This window comes from Pogonomyrmex barbatus, unplaced genomic scaffold, assembly GCF_055798465.1.
Source record: "Pogonomyrmex barbatus isolate J1 unplaced genomic scaffold, ASM5579846v1 scaffold1, whole genome shotgun sequence".
Taxonomy (NCBI): Eukaryota; Metazoa; Arthropoda; class Insecta; order Hymenoptera; family Formicidae; genus Pogonomyrmex; species Pogonomyrmex barbatus.
Window position 1 is genome coordinate 24,919,534 of NW_028297098.1, and position 14,753 is coordinate 24,934,286.

Consider the following 14,753-nt stretch of genomic DNA (forward strand, 5'->3'; position numbering starts at 1 on the left):
TGAAAAAAAAACCCAATTGTTTAACAAATATAAATGTATTTATATTTGTTAGATTCGTTTAATATAATATCTTTTTTTATACATACATAAAAAGAATTTCCATTTCTAGTAATGACAATATAAATTCAAAGGTGAGGATCTATCGCCCACAGGGAACTTCCTGTCTCCCGCCGGATTTACTTCCGGCCGCCGCAACAATTTCTTGCCTGGCTTCGTAATAACGTCGAAGCACGCGCTTTCACATTAGGTGGTAGCCGGTGGTAAAACAGGGGTGATAAAATACGACGCGCCGCGTGTTCCCTCCTCTATATTTCGAATTTAACGCCGCGCGCACCCTCTGCTGCTCTCTCGGCTTTCATGCCGCAGAGAGAGAGAGAGAGAGAGAGAAAGAGAGAGAGAGAGACTCGTCCGGGTCTCTCCCCGAGTCCCTTTCCCATGACGTGCTTGCGTGCGTGCATGCGTGCACGTTGCGTGTACGCCATTGTTTACGCAATGCCGGTCGACCCGCGCTCCGCTCCTCCACCTCTTCCTTTCATCGTTACTTCCTCTGCTCCCCTCCCCCCTTCCCTCCCTTTGTCGCGACAGCCAAGCAGGTCATCGAATTTCTAAAGGCGAATTTCTCTCGCGCGCGGCAGACGGTCCCGTGGTTGCGTGGAACGACAAACTGCTTCTTTAAGCGACGTATACCTCGTCAGCCTACCTGAATATCTTTTTTTTTTTTTTACCTCGCGAAGTCGTTAACCGCACTTCCCCTCGCTCTCCGTTGAATTGTGCGATATTTCGGGTCACGATGATTATACAAACTCTTTAGGAAGTCGTCCTTTTCAAGAGGGCAGGCTTAACATTTAATTCTTAAAACCGATGCCGAGTATGGCGATTATTCGAGCACACATGTTTACACATTTTTCTTGATTCACACTCGTACAAAACATACATATACATTTTTTTACATATCTGATGTTTGTAAATCGATTAGTGCAGATACACACAAGAGGGTCAATTTCTTTTTTCGCAGCTTAATTTAATATCGCAAATATTTTTTTCTTTTATTTAGACATTATTTAGACATTTATCTTCTAATAGAATTTTCTGATGGCAATAAATAATTGATCTTGTAATATATAATATAGCTAATTAACAGATAATTTACATCGGTTATTTTGAATGATGTCCTTTTGTAGAAAATATTTAGAAATCGGGAGAAAGATCTTGAAGAGAGGGAAATAAAATAGGAAGCCAATTTCACAAACGGGAGAGTCGAATATATATAGATACCATCATGTGATATTTTGACGATTGAACTTAGCATTTTATAACCAACAGTTGTTGGAGAATTTTATTCTTTGACTGACACCCCAATCTTGCCAAAAGAGGGATACTGTTTGAACTTCTTTTATTCTTTGCAAAATGAAGGGGAGAAGAAGAAGAAGAAAGAAGAAACGTGTCACGTTAATTTAATTACATCATGTTGATTTAACTTAGAATATGATTAGTGATTGGATATAAATTATTCATTTGACCTAATTTATCGGGCGAACGAAAAGCGCACTTTAACATTTTGCATGCATGCCGTTACGATGGACGTTCGTAATTGAACAAACAATTACTCTCGACTAATCTCGATTTTCCTATTTTTTTCTGTTGCAGAACGCCAGCATGCCCCCAACAGACTGTCTGCGTAAGTAAAACATTCACCTTCATGTTAAACATTTCCTTACGTGGCCTTTTTGCACAAAGTGCTCTCGTAAATATAACTTTATCTGTCCCCGTTTCTGCGATCGACTTTACACGTATTTAAAAACATTATTTAGTTTCGTATACGTTTATAACAAGCGCGCGCGCGCATACGATTAATTATGTATTCGAGTCGAGCAATCGATAACTTTTGTTCTTAGTCTTTTCGTGTGCGTGCGTGTGCGTGTGATTTGTTTCTTTAATATCGCGACGTTTAAATAGGTAACAACGTATCGCGCGGAGAGAAGCGAGCCGCGCGGATATGATGGAATAATATAAAAAAAAAAAAAAAAAAAAAAAAAAGCGACTGCAGGATGCGTCGACAAACATACCGGTTACATTGTAAACCGTAAAGTTTACTGCAGATTCTCGCGGGGGCTTTTAATTAAACCGTGCAGAGCGCGCCGCAATTTTTCGGGACGTTGATTATTTTGCCAAATATTTTGTTTTCCATCGCGTGCCTGCAAACACATCGTCGCGCGGTCTCCGCTGTTTACTCTTAAACAAGCGGACTTTAATCCACGCAAAAAGTGTCGCGAGAATTCGCGACTCGGAGAAATAAAATTACGAAGGCAGAAGCGAACGACGACGGCGGCGCACGGCTCCGGTGTTTCGTATCGGCGTTACGTGTTCGTGCGTAAAAAGGAAAAAAAAAATGAGAGAACGGCGAGAAAGGCTCGCAAAGAGTTGGGAAAGGAACACACGCGACGACGAGGAAAGAGCCCGGGCAACACGTGGACGCCACTAATAAAGATGTTTCGAAGTTTCTCACGTGTCATGGATTTCTTGCCTTCGCGGTGACGCTCGGGTGGAACTTTCTTTTTCCTCCCGTAGACGAAGCACTTCGTATATTTTTATGACGGACTTACCGGGTCGTCTTACCCCATCGTCGCCTTTGTTCCATCGCTCCCTGAAATTCTCTCGTGAACTTTGAAACCTCCCATGGAGAAAAATTCGCGATTATGCGATATGTCTCTCTTACATCTATCTCGATTCGACAAATCTACTCGGTAAATATAAATAAATTGCAATATACATTTATTAATTTAATCGATAATTCTATAAAAATTAAAAGCACTTTCCAGATTTGCCTAGTTTCCACTTTATTTATAGCTTCTTCAATCAGTGTAAGATAACTGTTCCTGGAAAACGATCGTAAGAGATAATAGCACTATCGTTACTACAGTAGTAACAAAGAGCTTATTCTCCGAGTCAACATTGTTTTTATCATTCTTTATCGATTACGCGCGATTTAAACGAGCGCGTGTGCCGTCGCGGAAAGTATTGCCGTGCACGTAGTAGCGTGCTCGTAAATTGAATTCCACGATGCCGGTGGATTTTCGGAAGATGGGAATTGGCGCAATTCGTGTTGTGCGCGCGAACTTTCGTTGTTCGGAATCGAGGGCGTTTATGCCACCGCAGCATCACGAGTGGACGCGAGAGAAAGGGATTAACGAGCCGATACGAGGAGGGTAGGCAGGGCATGTCTCCCAGCGTCCCAACTCACGTCCGTACACTCTTTAGGGCTTCGACCCTTCTAACGATCTCCCTCCTAATAACCGCCGTTCGTGCGCGCGCGCGCGCGCGCGCTCTCTCGCCTTGGAAAAGTGGGTCGCGGCATACTGGATGTGCCACACCGCGACTGTGGACGCCTTTTGCCTTTCCGTATTTTGCACGCCTCTCGAACCGTAGAATTTCAGTCGATCTTTCTCATTTGTACATGCCACGTGTCCCGAAAGGGGTGCATAATCGGCGCCCCGAGCGAAAATTATTTAATCGCCCGCCGGCTGTCGCGCCGGTCAACACCGGAAAATTAAAAGCGTTAATTGGTCCGCTAAATGCCGGTGTTTTCTTTGACAACACAAGAATGAATTGCCAGAGAATTAATCCCCAAATGAATTAATCAACGCGTTTCTTCAAAGGACACGATTCCTTTTCGCGCTTGCGCTGACTCGCACCTTTTCCTAGAGTCGTTCTCGATGTTTTCCTCCGCGGAGGAATATCTTCCCTTTTCCCGGAGGCGTGATTGACGCGGGTAATTAAATTTCAATTCCCTCAGGCTTACGAAAGGCGGGATAGAAAGGCGCAAATGTACTAAGAGTATCGTGAAAAATACCGCGCACGTTCCGTTCGCTTAGTTTGCAATATAATCAGAGGCTCCGTGCGTTATCAGACGAGCAGCCTGTGGCCTTGCGCGATCCGATAACGCGCTGAAGTCACACTTAAACGAGCCGATAACGAGTTTCGGTTTTTTTCGCGAACGTTCAATTTACTTCACAGTAGCGCGCGTGCGCAAACATTCCCTTGCACCTTTCCGATTTTGAGCGACATTAAATTTTTATTATTCTCGATTAATCGATTCTTTCTTCACAACTCGACGTTGTTCGTTTGACTCGCGCACGAAATCTCGAGTCTCCATCTTACGAAGAGGCGAGACTCGACGGTTTTCGGCTCTCGCTCTGGCGTGCGGATCGCGATTGCGGGACGCGATTGTTAATTAATAATTACTCTTTCCGTGCACGTTTACGTTCTGCCCGCCGCTCACACGCGCGAAATTTACGAGCGCGTCCGATCGCTCGATTATTTCGTGCCTCGTCGTGCCGCGTCTTCTGGCGTCTCTCGGCGTGCACATTGTATATATCGCAAATCGCGATAACGGGCTATCGGGATACCTATCTGCGGTATGTGCGCGAGTTGCAGATGTAAGCAGCATCGTCGACATAGGAAACCGGCTGCGCGCGCCGCAGATCTCTCTCGCTATGGGGCTTTTCGCGCCCATACTTCGCCATAGCATACCAGCGACGATGGTGCTTCCATTCAGGAATTCAAGCTTTACCTCAGGCTTTACCTGCCTTTACTTTCCTCAACATTTGACGCACGACAGCGTCAGGAGTTCTCCTTCGCGATGCGAGAGATAGGATCTACGCAGAAACGTATACGAGAATAAGAATTGATAATCATTAATGATTACATTTCAATGCATAATTCTGTCGGGGATTGAATTTCTCGAGTTTCGAAGAGTCTCTCAAGTTGTACGAATGTTGTACTAGTCGAGTCACATTAAGAACGACAAGTTACGACGTATGAATTGAGAGAGCTACGAGGTGTGAGTTATATATAAAAGACGCGCATTGCAATTTCGAGAAATCTCGCTGGTCGAATGGCAGAATGAAGAGGACATTCTCGCGGTTTATTGACGGTAAAACGAGGGAGAGCGAAGAACCAGAACTCGTTATTAGGACATTTAAGAATGACGAAGCACTTTATCGAATATTTATGTTCAATAGCCGAGAGTAGTCACGATTCGATCAAAGTTTAATTAAAATGCGGAAGAAACCGCATTTTGTTGGCAAGTCCAAAAATTTAGCCAGCTACAGATCCGAATGTAATTGGATCTACAAAATTATTATGTACGACATTCAAATTGGTTGCTAGAAGATCAAACACTCTTGCGATATTTGTTATATCTAGACATAGTTCTACGTAATAATTTTGATAATTTGAAATTAATAAAATTATTTTCAAATCTGTATCCAAATGTTTAGCTTGCCAGCCAAAATCCTGCCCTTTCCGTGAAGATTTAATCACGTTCACGTAAAGATAGTTAAAAATATATATTTAAAAAAATAGAAAATAATTTTTTTTTTTTTAGTAAATGCGTCAATACATATGTTCTATTCCATTACATTACATTTTGTGATCTAATTGTTTCGAATTTATTCAAGCGACGATTTATCGCCTGAGCTTTGTAAGGATTCTCTCCCCTCGTATTTTCTGAGCAGTCTTTAGCAGCATATACTCACGTCGATATCCTCTATAATGCAGCACGAACAGCACCGCGAGGGATCATCGATTATTCTTTGCAACTCGATCGCATCGCGACGTGTGAACGATGGAGACGGAATGTAATTAGAAGAGCATACGCGCGCGTTGTCCGACTTTATCTCACGAGAGTAATGAGAACGAGAGCTCGCCTCGCGCGCCTCAAATCGAAGATGCTGCACGGATAAAAGGAGGCAGAGAAAACCAGATTGCGAAATAAAATAAAAAAGGAGCACACGCGTCGCTCCTGACGCGACGCGACGCGACTCGACTTTTTCGCGACGACGACGACGACGACGACGACGACGAAGAGAATTCGCTTCAGATTAGAATCGCCGTCGGAGGAGTTTAATGTCGCTCGAGAAAATGCACGGCGGGTTACTCCGACGTACGAGGACGCGTTTTCAAGGATTATTCGACACGCGAATAAATTGCCTGGCTATGTATATACGTCTCCTGTCTGCGACAGTATTAACTTGGAGATAGAATTATTTTCCCGCGTCTCGGAACGTGGAATTTGAAAAATTTCGGTATAGCCGCGCTAATAAAGAAATCTCCCAGGTGCTCCGTAATGTGCCCGAGGAATTTTATTTTATCACTTTTTCGCTTTGGTGCTTCATTCATATAATTTAATTTTACGTTACAACGTTCTATCGCTTAAGATTCTACCTTGTCTCAGTCTCCTTGATCCGTATTAATTACAAACGAAAATATCTGCGCGGCGAGATACGCGTATATATCCGCGGAATATTTGCATCTTGTATAATATCCAGCGTGTCTCGAAAACGTTGGAGGGAGGAGTTTTAAATTCCGTCACTTTACGGATTCGCGACGGGCGTATCTCGTGTTCCGCAAATTTTCATCCTGGCCATCAGCCGCGCGCGATACGCGCGATAATCTATTCCGCGGATCCATCCGTAGATTAAGGAGCCCGCTCTAAAGCAGGCAATCTCATTACGACGAACGCGAAAAGTGACGGGGCTCGAAATGGCCGAAACGGCGCAGGGGATTTCTCGGCGGGTGGAAATGAGAAAGATGGAGAACCGCCGGCTGGCTCGCCTCGTCTCGCCTCGCCTCCGCTGGTTATGTGCTCCGGTGTTAACTAAGCCGCGGGATTAAATCGGATGAGACGTCGTTAACCGGAGCGGCCTCGTATGCACGTGTAGATGTTACGTGTGCGCGCGCGCGCGCGTGTGTGTGTGTGTGTGTGAGAGAGAGAGAGAGAGACGCCGTATGTCCGCTTCCGACTCGTTTTCGCGACGCCGGTTCGCGCGAAGTGAACGACCTACATCGCGCGGGAGCTCGTTACGGGAGCTCCTCGCCCTTTGTTACTCATCTCGCCGTTTTCCTACGAACGCGACGATATTCGCGCACCACGCTCGCGTGTATATTACGTAAAACGAGCGAGAAGCAAAAGACGCAGGGCTCTCCTCGGGCTTGCGATTCGTTTCGTCGCACGAATGAAAATTGTCTGCTCGTAATCGGCCCGCTGAAACGGATACCGAGTTAATAACGGCGAGGTAAATCTCGGCGAGGAAAATCGCTCGGCGTGAAAATTTTTATTCGCGTCGACGTTCCACGCGAAAAGGAAAGATCACGCGAAAGGAAAAAAAAAATCAATCACGCATGATATCCGCGCTTTTATTTAGGACCTAGCGGTTTCTACGTTTCTATCAAATATTTAAAAACCACCGTGCCTTTTCACGCTCGTAGTATTCCCTTTGTTAAAATAGGTTTATTTGTTGCGACGTACTGAGACGATGGTGTTTCTATGAATAGCTACGCGACGACTCGCGCCGCGAATTCCTTCGCAGACGTCTTTTTTAACGTCGCGACGTCGCGTTGTCGATCGACTAGAACGGCATTAACGGCGTCGCCGTTTGATTCTGCCTGCGCGTCTATTTTTGAGAGTCCAACAGAAACACCAGGCGCCCGCCACGGTCCAGATTAAACCGTTCACTTCAAAGCGAATCGCTGGTCGGTAAACATAGTTAGCGCAAAAACAGCATCGGGGCAATTCGATTGTTTTCGAAGTACAGCGAATCATTCCGGATGATTATTTGATTAGAAATCGTCGCGAACGATACTCGAATCCCAATCGTTTTAAAACAAGGATTTTATCTTTTATATTATTTATTTATTTTTTTTTTCGAAAAACAGCAATTACAGCAATACAGCTTTCCGCTTTCGAGAAGAAAGACAGCGAAATTCCACTTTCGATCGGTCTTCGGGCCGAACTATGTTTCTCGCCGAAGGTGGTTCGAATTAACAGGATTCAGAGGGGATCAGAAATCTATTCAAATTACATCGTTTGCTCTTAGGGGGATAAAATCGCGCGGGGTTAACGTCGGAGTGAAAACGAGATCAACTGGCTAAAGGAAAATTCGTCGCAGCCACGCCACCACCACGTGCAACCGCGTCCACGGCAATCGCTGGTAATCGCTTTATTGTCGCGCAATTTCGCCGTGGAGCCGCGCGCGTTTATCTTCTCTCGGATATCACGGTGCCGATATTTTGTGTCTCCTCTTTTTCCCCCTTCTCTCCCCCTCTTTCCCATCTCCGCGGTGCTTCCTATTTCTCATCCCCGGTTCCCCGTTCGCCGCGACGCCGGAGGCGCAAAATTGTCCATCCTCATCCCGCTTTCCTCTCTTCCGTCTGTCTCTCATCCTCTGTTTCTCTCTCTTTCTCTCTCCCTCTCTCTCTCACACACATGAAACGGGATACAGGCGAAATTATTGCTGATACTCGCCCGATACAGTGCCTTTCACCACCGATGCGCCGCGGTGCAGACGCGCTTCACAAGTCATAGACGCATGTGCGAATTTTGGCGTGCGTGCACGCGTAAAGGTGCTCGTGAGCGGTATGTATAACCGAAGTGCGAGTCTTTTTCCAAGGGGGAAAAGGCACGAGAGAGGTTAAAGGCAGGTTAGAAGGGTTGGAGGAAGGGAGGAAAGAGACGCGAAACGCCGGTGGTGCATCTCGCGCCGTAAAAATCGCACCCCTGCGCGAGGAGAAAACTCGGCGAAGATTGCGAAACTCGCGCGGCGTGCCTCGCAAATTTAGCCGCCGAGTGGCCGGCTAAAATTATCTGCTTCTTCCTCGCTACTCGATCGCTTCGACGCGTCGCGAAGTAGAAGTCAAATAGAGTGGAAAGTCGATTTCCTCTTCCTCCACGGAGGGATAATTAACACACAGCGACGTGCCGGATTACCGTTCATTAATCTTCAGAAGTGTTTTACCACTTGGCAAAGGCCATATTACCTTACTATTATTTGACTTTCATTCCTCGATCGGGAGGAAAAGAACGGGCTCCTCTTGCTTCTCTAAAAACGAGACGAATTCGCACAGTTTGATCTGCGTAAATTAATTTAACGTCCAACCGTTGGTTTACTCTTTTCGTTTATTCTTTAAGACGTTTATTTTTAATTGATACGGGGACAACAGGTATCTTTATAAGTTTAGAACTGTTGTTGTTCCGTTTAATTCCGCTTAAATGATACGTTTTCCCTTGAGGTAAACGCGTCGCCGAAGTGTCATCAGCCAGAAGAAATCCAATCGAACTAATTAAAAGCGATGACACACACGATCGTATCGGACGTGTATCCGCGCGAGCACCGCAAATCTGCCGGAAATTCACTCTGTCAGGTACAGGTGTTGCGCCCTGCATCGAGCCAGCCCTGCATGCAGGACGTACACGCGTACACGAGCACGCGCGCTTATACACACAAACACACATGGTACAGACACACGTGTACGAGGTGCATCGACGGCGTGCACGCGGATGCAGATGGCGTATAACCAGAAGCGGTAAAGCGAACGAAGAGGGGTTAAAGAGAGAGCGACTGGGACACGCGGGAGGGAATGCGAGGGAATCCGTTGAAAAAGGAGAGCGCACGACAGAGATACCAGAACGTGTCGCTTTGAAGCGAGAGGGGGACAATGGCGGGTTAAAGAGGTATCCGCGATAAAGACAAAGGCAGATATCAGTTTTTCAAGGGAGAAGAGAAATAGACCGGTGCGTTAGAAAAAAGATAGAAGGGAAAGAAGATTAGAGGAGGAGGGGGATAACAAGAGAGAGTCTCGAAAGAGGATTAACTGGAGAACGATGTAGACTGTCGTTGTTAGAGGAGGATAGAGAATGCCGGAAAGAGAGAAAGCGGATGAGGGAGAAAGAAGGAAGTGGTGATATTCACAGGCTGTTCCGCCACTAGCGAATAGCCTTCCACAGATTACTTGATAAAACTGCTCTTTCTTTTCGCCAACTTGACGGGAATATCTCGTAACAAATTTAACACAATTTAGAGTAATCAGAAAAATATTAAAATTTTTTTTATTTTTACCAATTTTTTCCTGAGACAAAATATTAAAAAATAAAAAAAAATCGTGTAAAAAATAATGCATTAAAATACAAGTAAGTAAATATAAGTAACTTTTCTCAAGTATAAGATCAATTTTCAAGCGCAATTTAAAAGACGAATTAATTGCACTCAAAAATTTACAATGAAAGAAAATGTTGAAAGTTTCTATTTTTATCAATATTTCTGAAACATTAGAAGGTAAACAATTGAAGGATTACGAGTGAAAGAAATTATAGATTAAATATAACTTTTTCAAATTGTAAGGTCAATTTTATCGAGCGCTTAAAAAAACAAATTACACATTAATTTTCTCTTTTTTTCTTTTTTCACAACGTAACGAAGCTTGATCTTGCTAGACGGCGAAGCCTGAAATTCGCCTTCAAGTTTCGCCGATTAATTAATAACATATACAGTCATTCGGCAACGTACACCAACGAGGGACAGCCCAGCTCTGAGACACTCCGTGTACCCAGGAACTTCGGAAGTTATTCGCAACAAGCGGCTTGCTAGCTAGCTCTGCCTCGTGGAATTCTACTCACAACTACCAACGCTATCGGTGCCACTACCACTATCGCGTTACCGCGCTGTTGCCTCCTCCGTCTTGTCATCCGACGTCGTCGCCACCTCCGGAGGTTCCAGCCTGACCGACCTTCCCCCGTGCCCCCCGTCCCGCCCACCATCATCCCAGTCGCCCGTATTTCCTCTCCGCTCCTCATCGTACCTCTCTTTAATAGCAAGAAACTTACTAATGCCAACTCCCTCCCCTTTCGCTTCCCTCCCCGCCCTCTCTCTCTCTCTCTCTCTCTCTCTCTCTCTCTCTCTCTCTCTCTCTCCCCTCCCGCTCTCTCCCCCGAGCGTATTACGCGATGGTGTATACATGTATATAATACGTGTCGTGCGGAGCGACGGAGGAGGAGAATTAGGGTTGCGAAGCTAACCGAGATGCGGATATTGCCTTTCGTTACGTCGCCAGAAATAGAGAGTTCCGCGCGTTAGTTACGCCGATTAATCCATTAGGTTCTTGCTGGTGGCGTGCGTTCCTATGTTACTGCTCTATCTACATTTATCTTGATTCCACCGTGGACGTGGAATTACATTCCCGGAACGCCGCGGCCTACCGTTCCTACTCCTCCGCGCGCATTTGACATTACGCCTCTTCAGCGCGCGCGCACTGGTTCGATACGCGCCCGTTTTTATCACGTAATGTCACCGCGTTTGCTTTTTTTTTTTTCACCCTTTCCTTTTTTTCCCCCTTCTACATTATTGCGACGAGTGCGTGGCATTGTTGTTTGATTTTCTTCTCGTTTAACCGCGCGATTGCGATCGCGATTGTGTCGCGCGCTGTAAAAATCGCGGTTCGGAAGTCGCCTGTCAATCGCAATGGAACGGTAAAAGCGCACGTGCCGCCGCGGCTGGCGAACGAACACGAACGCGCGATAGCGAGCGGCAGATGAGATAATAGATAATAGGCATACCGAGGCCGATTGTTTCGCGCAAACGCTTTGAATAGATGCCGCGTGGCAGAAGCTCGTAAACGAGGTTCCTGTGAACTTGCCCTCGATTAAGATTATTATCCTTTTTGCGCATTGCGCCGTTTACCCGTGGCTATAATAGAGTCCTGTTATTCGTACACGCAGCTATCCATCACACTCGTGCACGCATACACGCACGCACGCACGCGCGCGCGCGCGCGCGCGCGCGCGCGCGCACACACACACACACACACACATAAAACGAAAAGTTTAACATAATTAATCTTTTAATTAAAACTTTTTAACTGCGCGCGGCAAAATTTCAGTTACGATAAACGTAATAAAACGTAAATAATCAGACTCCTATCAATTAATGACGTCATTGCTTTCAAATCAGTAACGTGAAATTAATAAATGAAAATAATAAAGCTGCATAGCATAGCTAAATGATTGAGCAGTTTATTTTTATTTTTGTCAAGGGAAATAGGAGAAAGAAAAAGAGATATATATATATATATATATATATATATATATATATATATATATTCTATAAATGGAACTTTTACGCAGTTAAAGAATTAAATTTCTGCCAAGATAGTAGAATCGCGGGTAAATTCCTCGGCAATGAAAGTGTCATATGCTTTTCTTCCGTCAGCATATCCATATCGAGAGATATCACGTAACAACGGCAATCTCGACTTTCCTCCCCTCGTCGATTCGCTTTTATCAAACGAACTCTCATTCACGCCTTTCCCTTTAATAAAACGGCGGACCCTCGCCGTCCGTTCCTCCTTCGCCTCCCTTCTTCCGCCGCGGAAGAACGTTTTCCACTTGTTTCCACCGCGGCCGCCGGACGCGTGCGTGTTCTTCCTCGTTACGTACGTCCGCACTCATGCACGCACGCACGCACGCACGCACGCACGCGAGTACACGCGCACGCTCTCGCGTGGGTGCATTCCCGACTTGCGTGTGTGCGGCGCGCTTACGACACGGCGGTTCCGTTGCATGCCGGAACGTGAGGTTAAAGGAACGCCTCGCGCGAACAGGTTCCCTTCCTTTTCCACGACGCGCCGACCACCGAAGGGAATAGCGAGTTGCATCAACGCGACAACACAGTCGGAGCCTGACAATGGACCGCGTTCTCACCGCGCGCGCTTAAGCGTCAGACGGGAAGCGAAGAGAGGGTCCCCCGGGAAACGGTACAAGTGAACTTTCAAGTACGGGGGGATGTGAGGATCCTACTGAAAAGCTACCCCGGAATTTATTCTAACATATTCTGTTCCTGGATTTATATTAGAATTCTCTTTTACATTTAAAGTGACAGTGGAGACCGCGTGTAAATAAAAACGGCAAAAGTTGCCAGGCACATCCGGTTCGATCGGAAAGAAGAGGCAAAAAGTGCGAGAGTACTTCCGTCGTTGCTGAATATAAACGTTTAAATTGTGATAGGATCGGATGGAGAGTGAGTTCTCCGCTGCAAGATTCCGCTTTGATAGAACGATATCTCTCGTAGGATTTTTTTTCGAATATACACGCTTCTCATTATCTCCCGACGAACGTGCGTCATGATAAATCGCCCGCGTTTGCCATTAGTCGTCGTTTCCCCTTCCGGTGGAAAAATGGGCGGTTTGCGCGCTAATAAACAATGCGCGAACGTCGAACGCGCGGCGTTCTAAAATTGTGAACGTTCCCACGAAGCCGAGTAATTTGTACCGTTCGAGACGCGATCGTTAAACTCTTTCGTGCGGCGATTTAGCAGGTTTCTTGCCGGCAGCAGCGAGCTCTACCACCCGGTCAGCAGTCGGCAAAGAGCTTAGACGTTCGCGTAATTCGAATCAAACCGTGGCTATTATTAACTCCTCGGGACAACAACGTCTGCACGGTTACACGCGGGATCGATGATGGTGCTTTTACGAATTTAATACAATTTCTTCGTCGCAACAGGAAGCGGAGAAACGAGAGCAATGAAGAAACAGATTTAGGTCGCTTTTTTTTTTTGGAATACAATACACAGGATGTCCACTCCTTGAAAAAAATTTGGAAAATCTGAAATTCTTAGAGAACTTTTTTTTAACTCTTGAAAATCAGAAAATTTTATTCCGAGAAAGATCAGAAATTTTTTAACTTTTGTCCCTTTCAGAAAATATTTTTTATAATCTTGTTTTTATAGTACAACTTGTAATTCACCAATCATTACATGTATGTTTTCGAATTTTTATAAAGAAAGTCCTATGTCCCATGAATAATGAAGCTAATATATTAATATTCAAATATTAAACTTTTCTTTGTGATTAGAAAGCATGAAAAGGCACACGTAATAAATATACTTCAAAATTGAATAAATACAAAAATACAAAAAAAAATTTTGTAATTTTAAATTCTGGAAAGTATCTGAGAAACTCTCAGGGACTTTTTTTTTTATAAAAATTGAATGGACATCTCGAATTAATGTTATATAAAAGTAACATCTCTCTAAGTAACACAACGTAAAAAAAAAGTTATTGGGAATTTTTGTAGCACTTTTTGCGATTCATTTCGCGTATGCTCTTTGTTATCTTCCTTGACAAATTCTCACCGTATTAGAAATGTAAAGAATGATAAAGGGCGCTGAGGGTGAGTCAAGCAGTAAATTACTTAGGTGAACTAGGTCCCAAAGTACAATAGAATATCCCCTCGCCGCTATCAGCCCAGGAAGATTTTGATGCCGCGAGCTTTTGTAGTTCTCAAAGTTGTTGCCTCGACCGAGTTAGTTTTCCTCCCGGGGGGGGGGGGGGGTCGAGACGAGGTTGTCAGCGAGTAGTCAGGTGCCAGGCCGAGGCCCGAGCTTAGACGACGACGACGACGACGACGACGACGACGACGACAACCGCGCCGTTCGTGCACGCAGAGTCGGTGCGGTGTGGCGAAACCACAAGGCACCGCTCGCACAGAGTGCGGACGTAGGACAGTGCATTTAGGGTCGATGCCCTCCTCCGTGCGCCGTCGATGTTCGGTGCTCTACGTATTTTCTCCTTATCTCCTTCTTTCGCTCTTTCTCCCCACACCGCGGAGGCTTTCCGCCGCCTCTATCCTCGCCCGCCTTGTCCCCCGGGCCGGATACTTGTTGGACGGTCCTTAGAGGCTCGCATGCCTCCTCACGATGATCGAGAGAACGAATGAGCCCCCGTGCGATTCGCTCTCGTCGAGGGAAGGTCGAGGGAGGGGGAGGAGAGGACAAAGGAAAAAGAAAGCAAGAGGAAGGAAGGAGGGAGGAGAGACGCGCTCTCCTCTCTCGGGCTACAAGTCCAGGCGGCACGCGCGATTATCCTTCTTATTAAATTAAACGCGGCTAATTTCAAGGGCAGACTGATAAACGGCGTATTTGCTT

General features: G+C 45.6%; 1 protein-coding gene across 7 annotated transcripts in view; it reads left to right on the forward strand.

Annotated features, from left to right (window-relative positions):
* Nucleotides 1-14,753, forward strand: part of lilli (AF4/FMR2 family member lilliputian) — a 211,105-nt gene that overhangs the window by 181,656 nt on the left and 14,696 nt on the right. For all 7 annotated transcript variants that reach the window (XM_011631836.3, XM_011631838.3, XM_089085321.1 and 4 more), the window contains exon 7: nt 1,648-1,678. In XM_011631836.3, the coding sequence (XP_011630138.2) occupies nt 1,648-1,678 (31 nt within the window). The remainder of the gene's footprint in view (nt 1-1,647; nt 1,679-14,753) is intronic.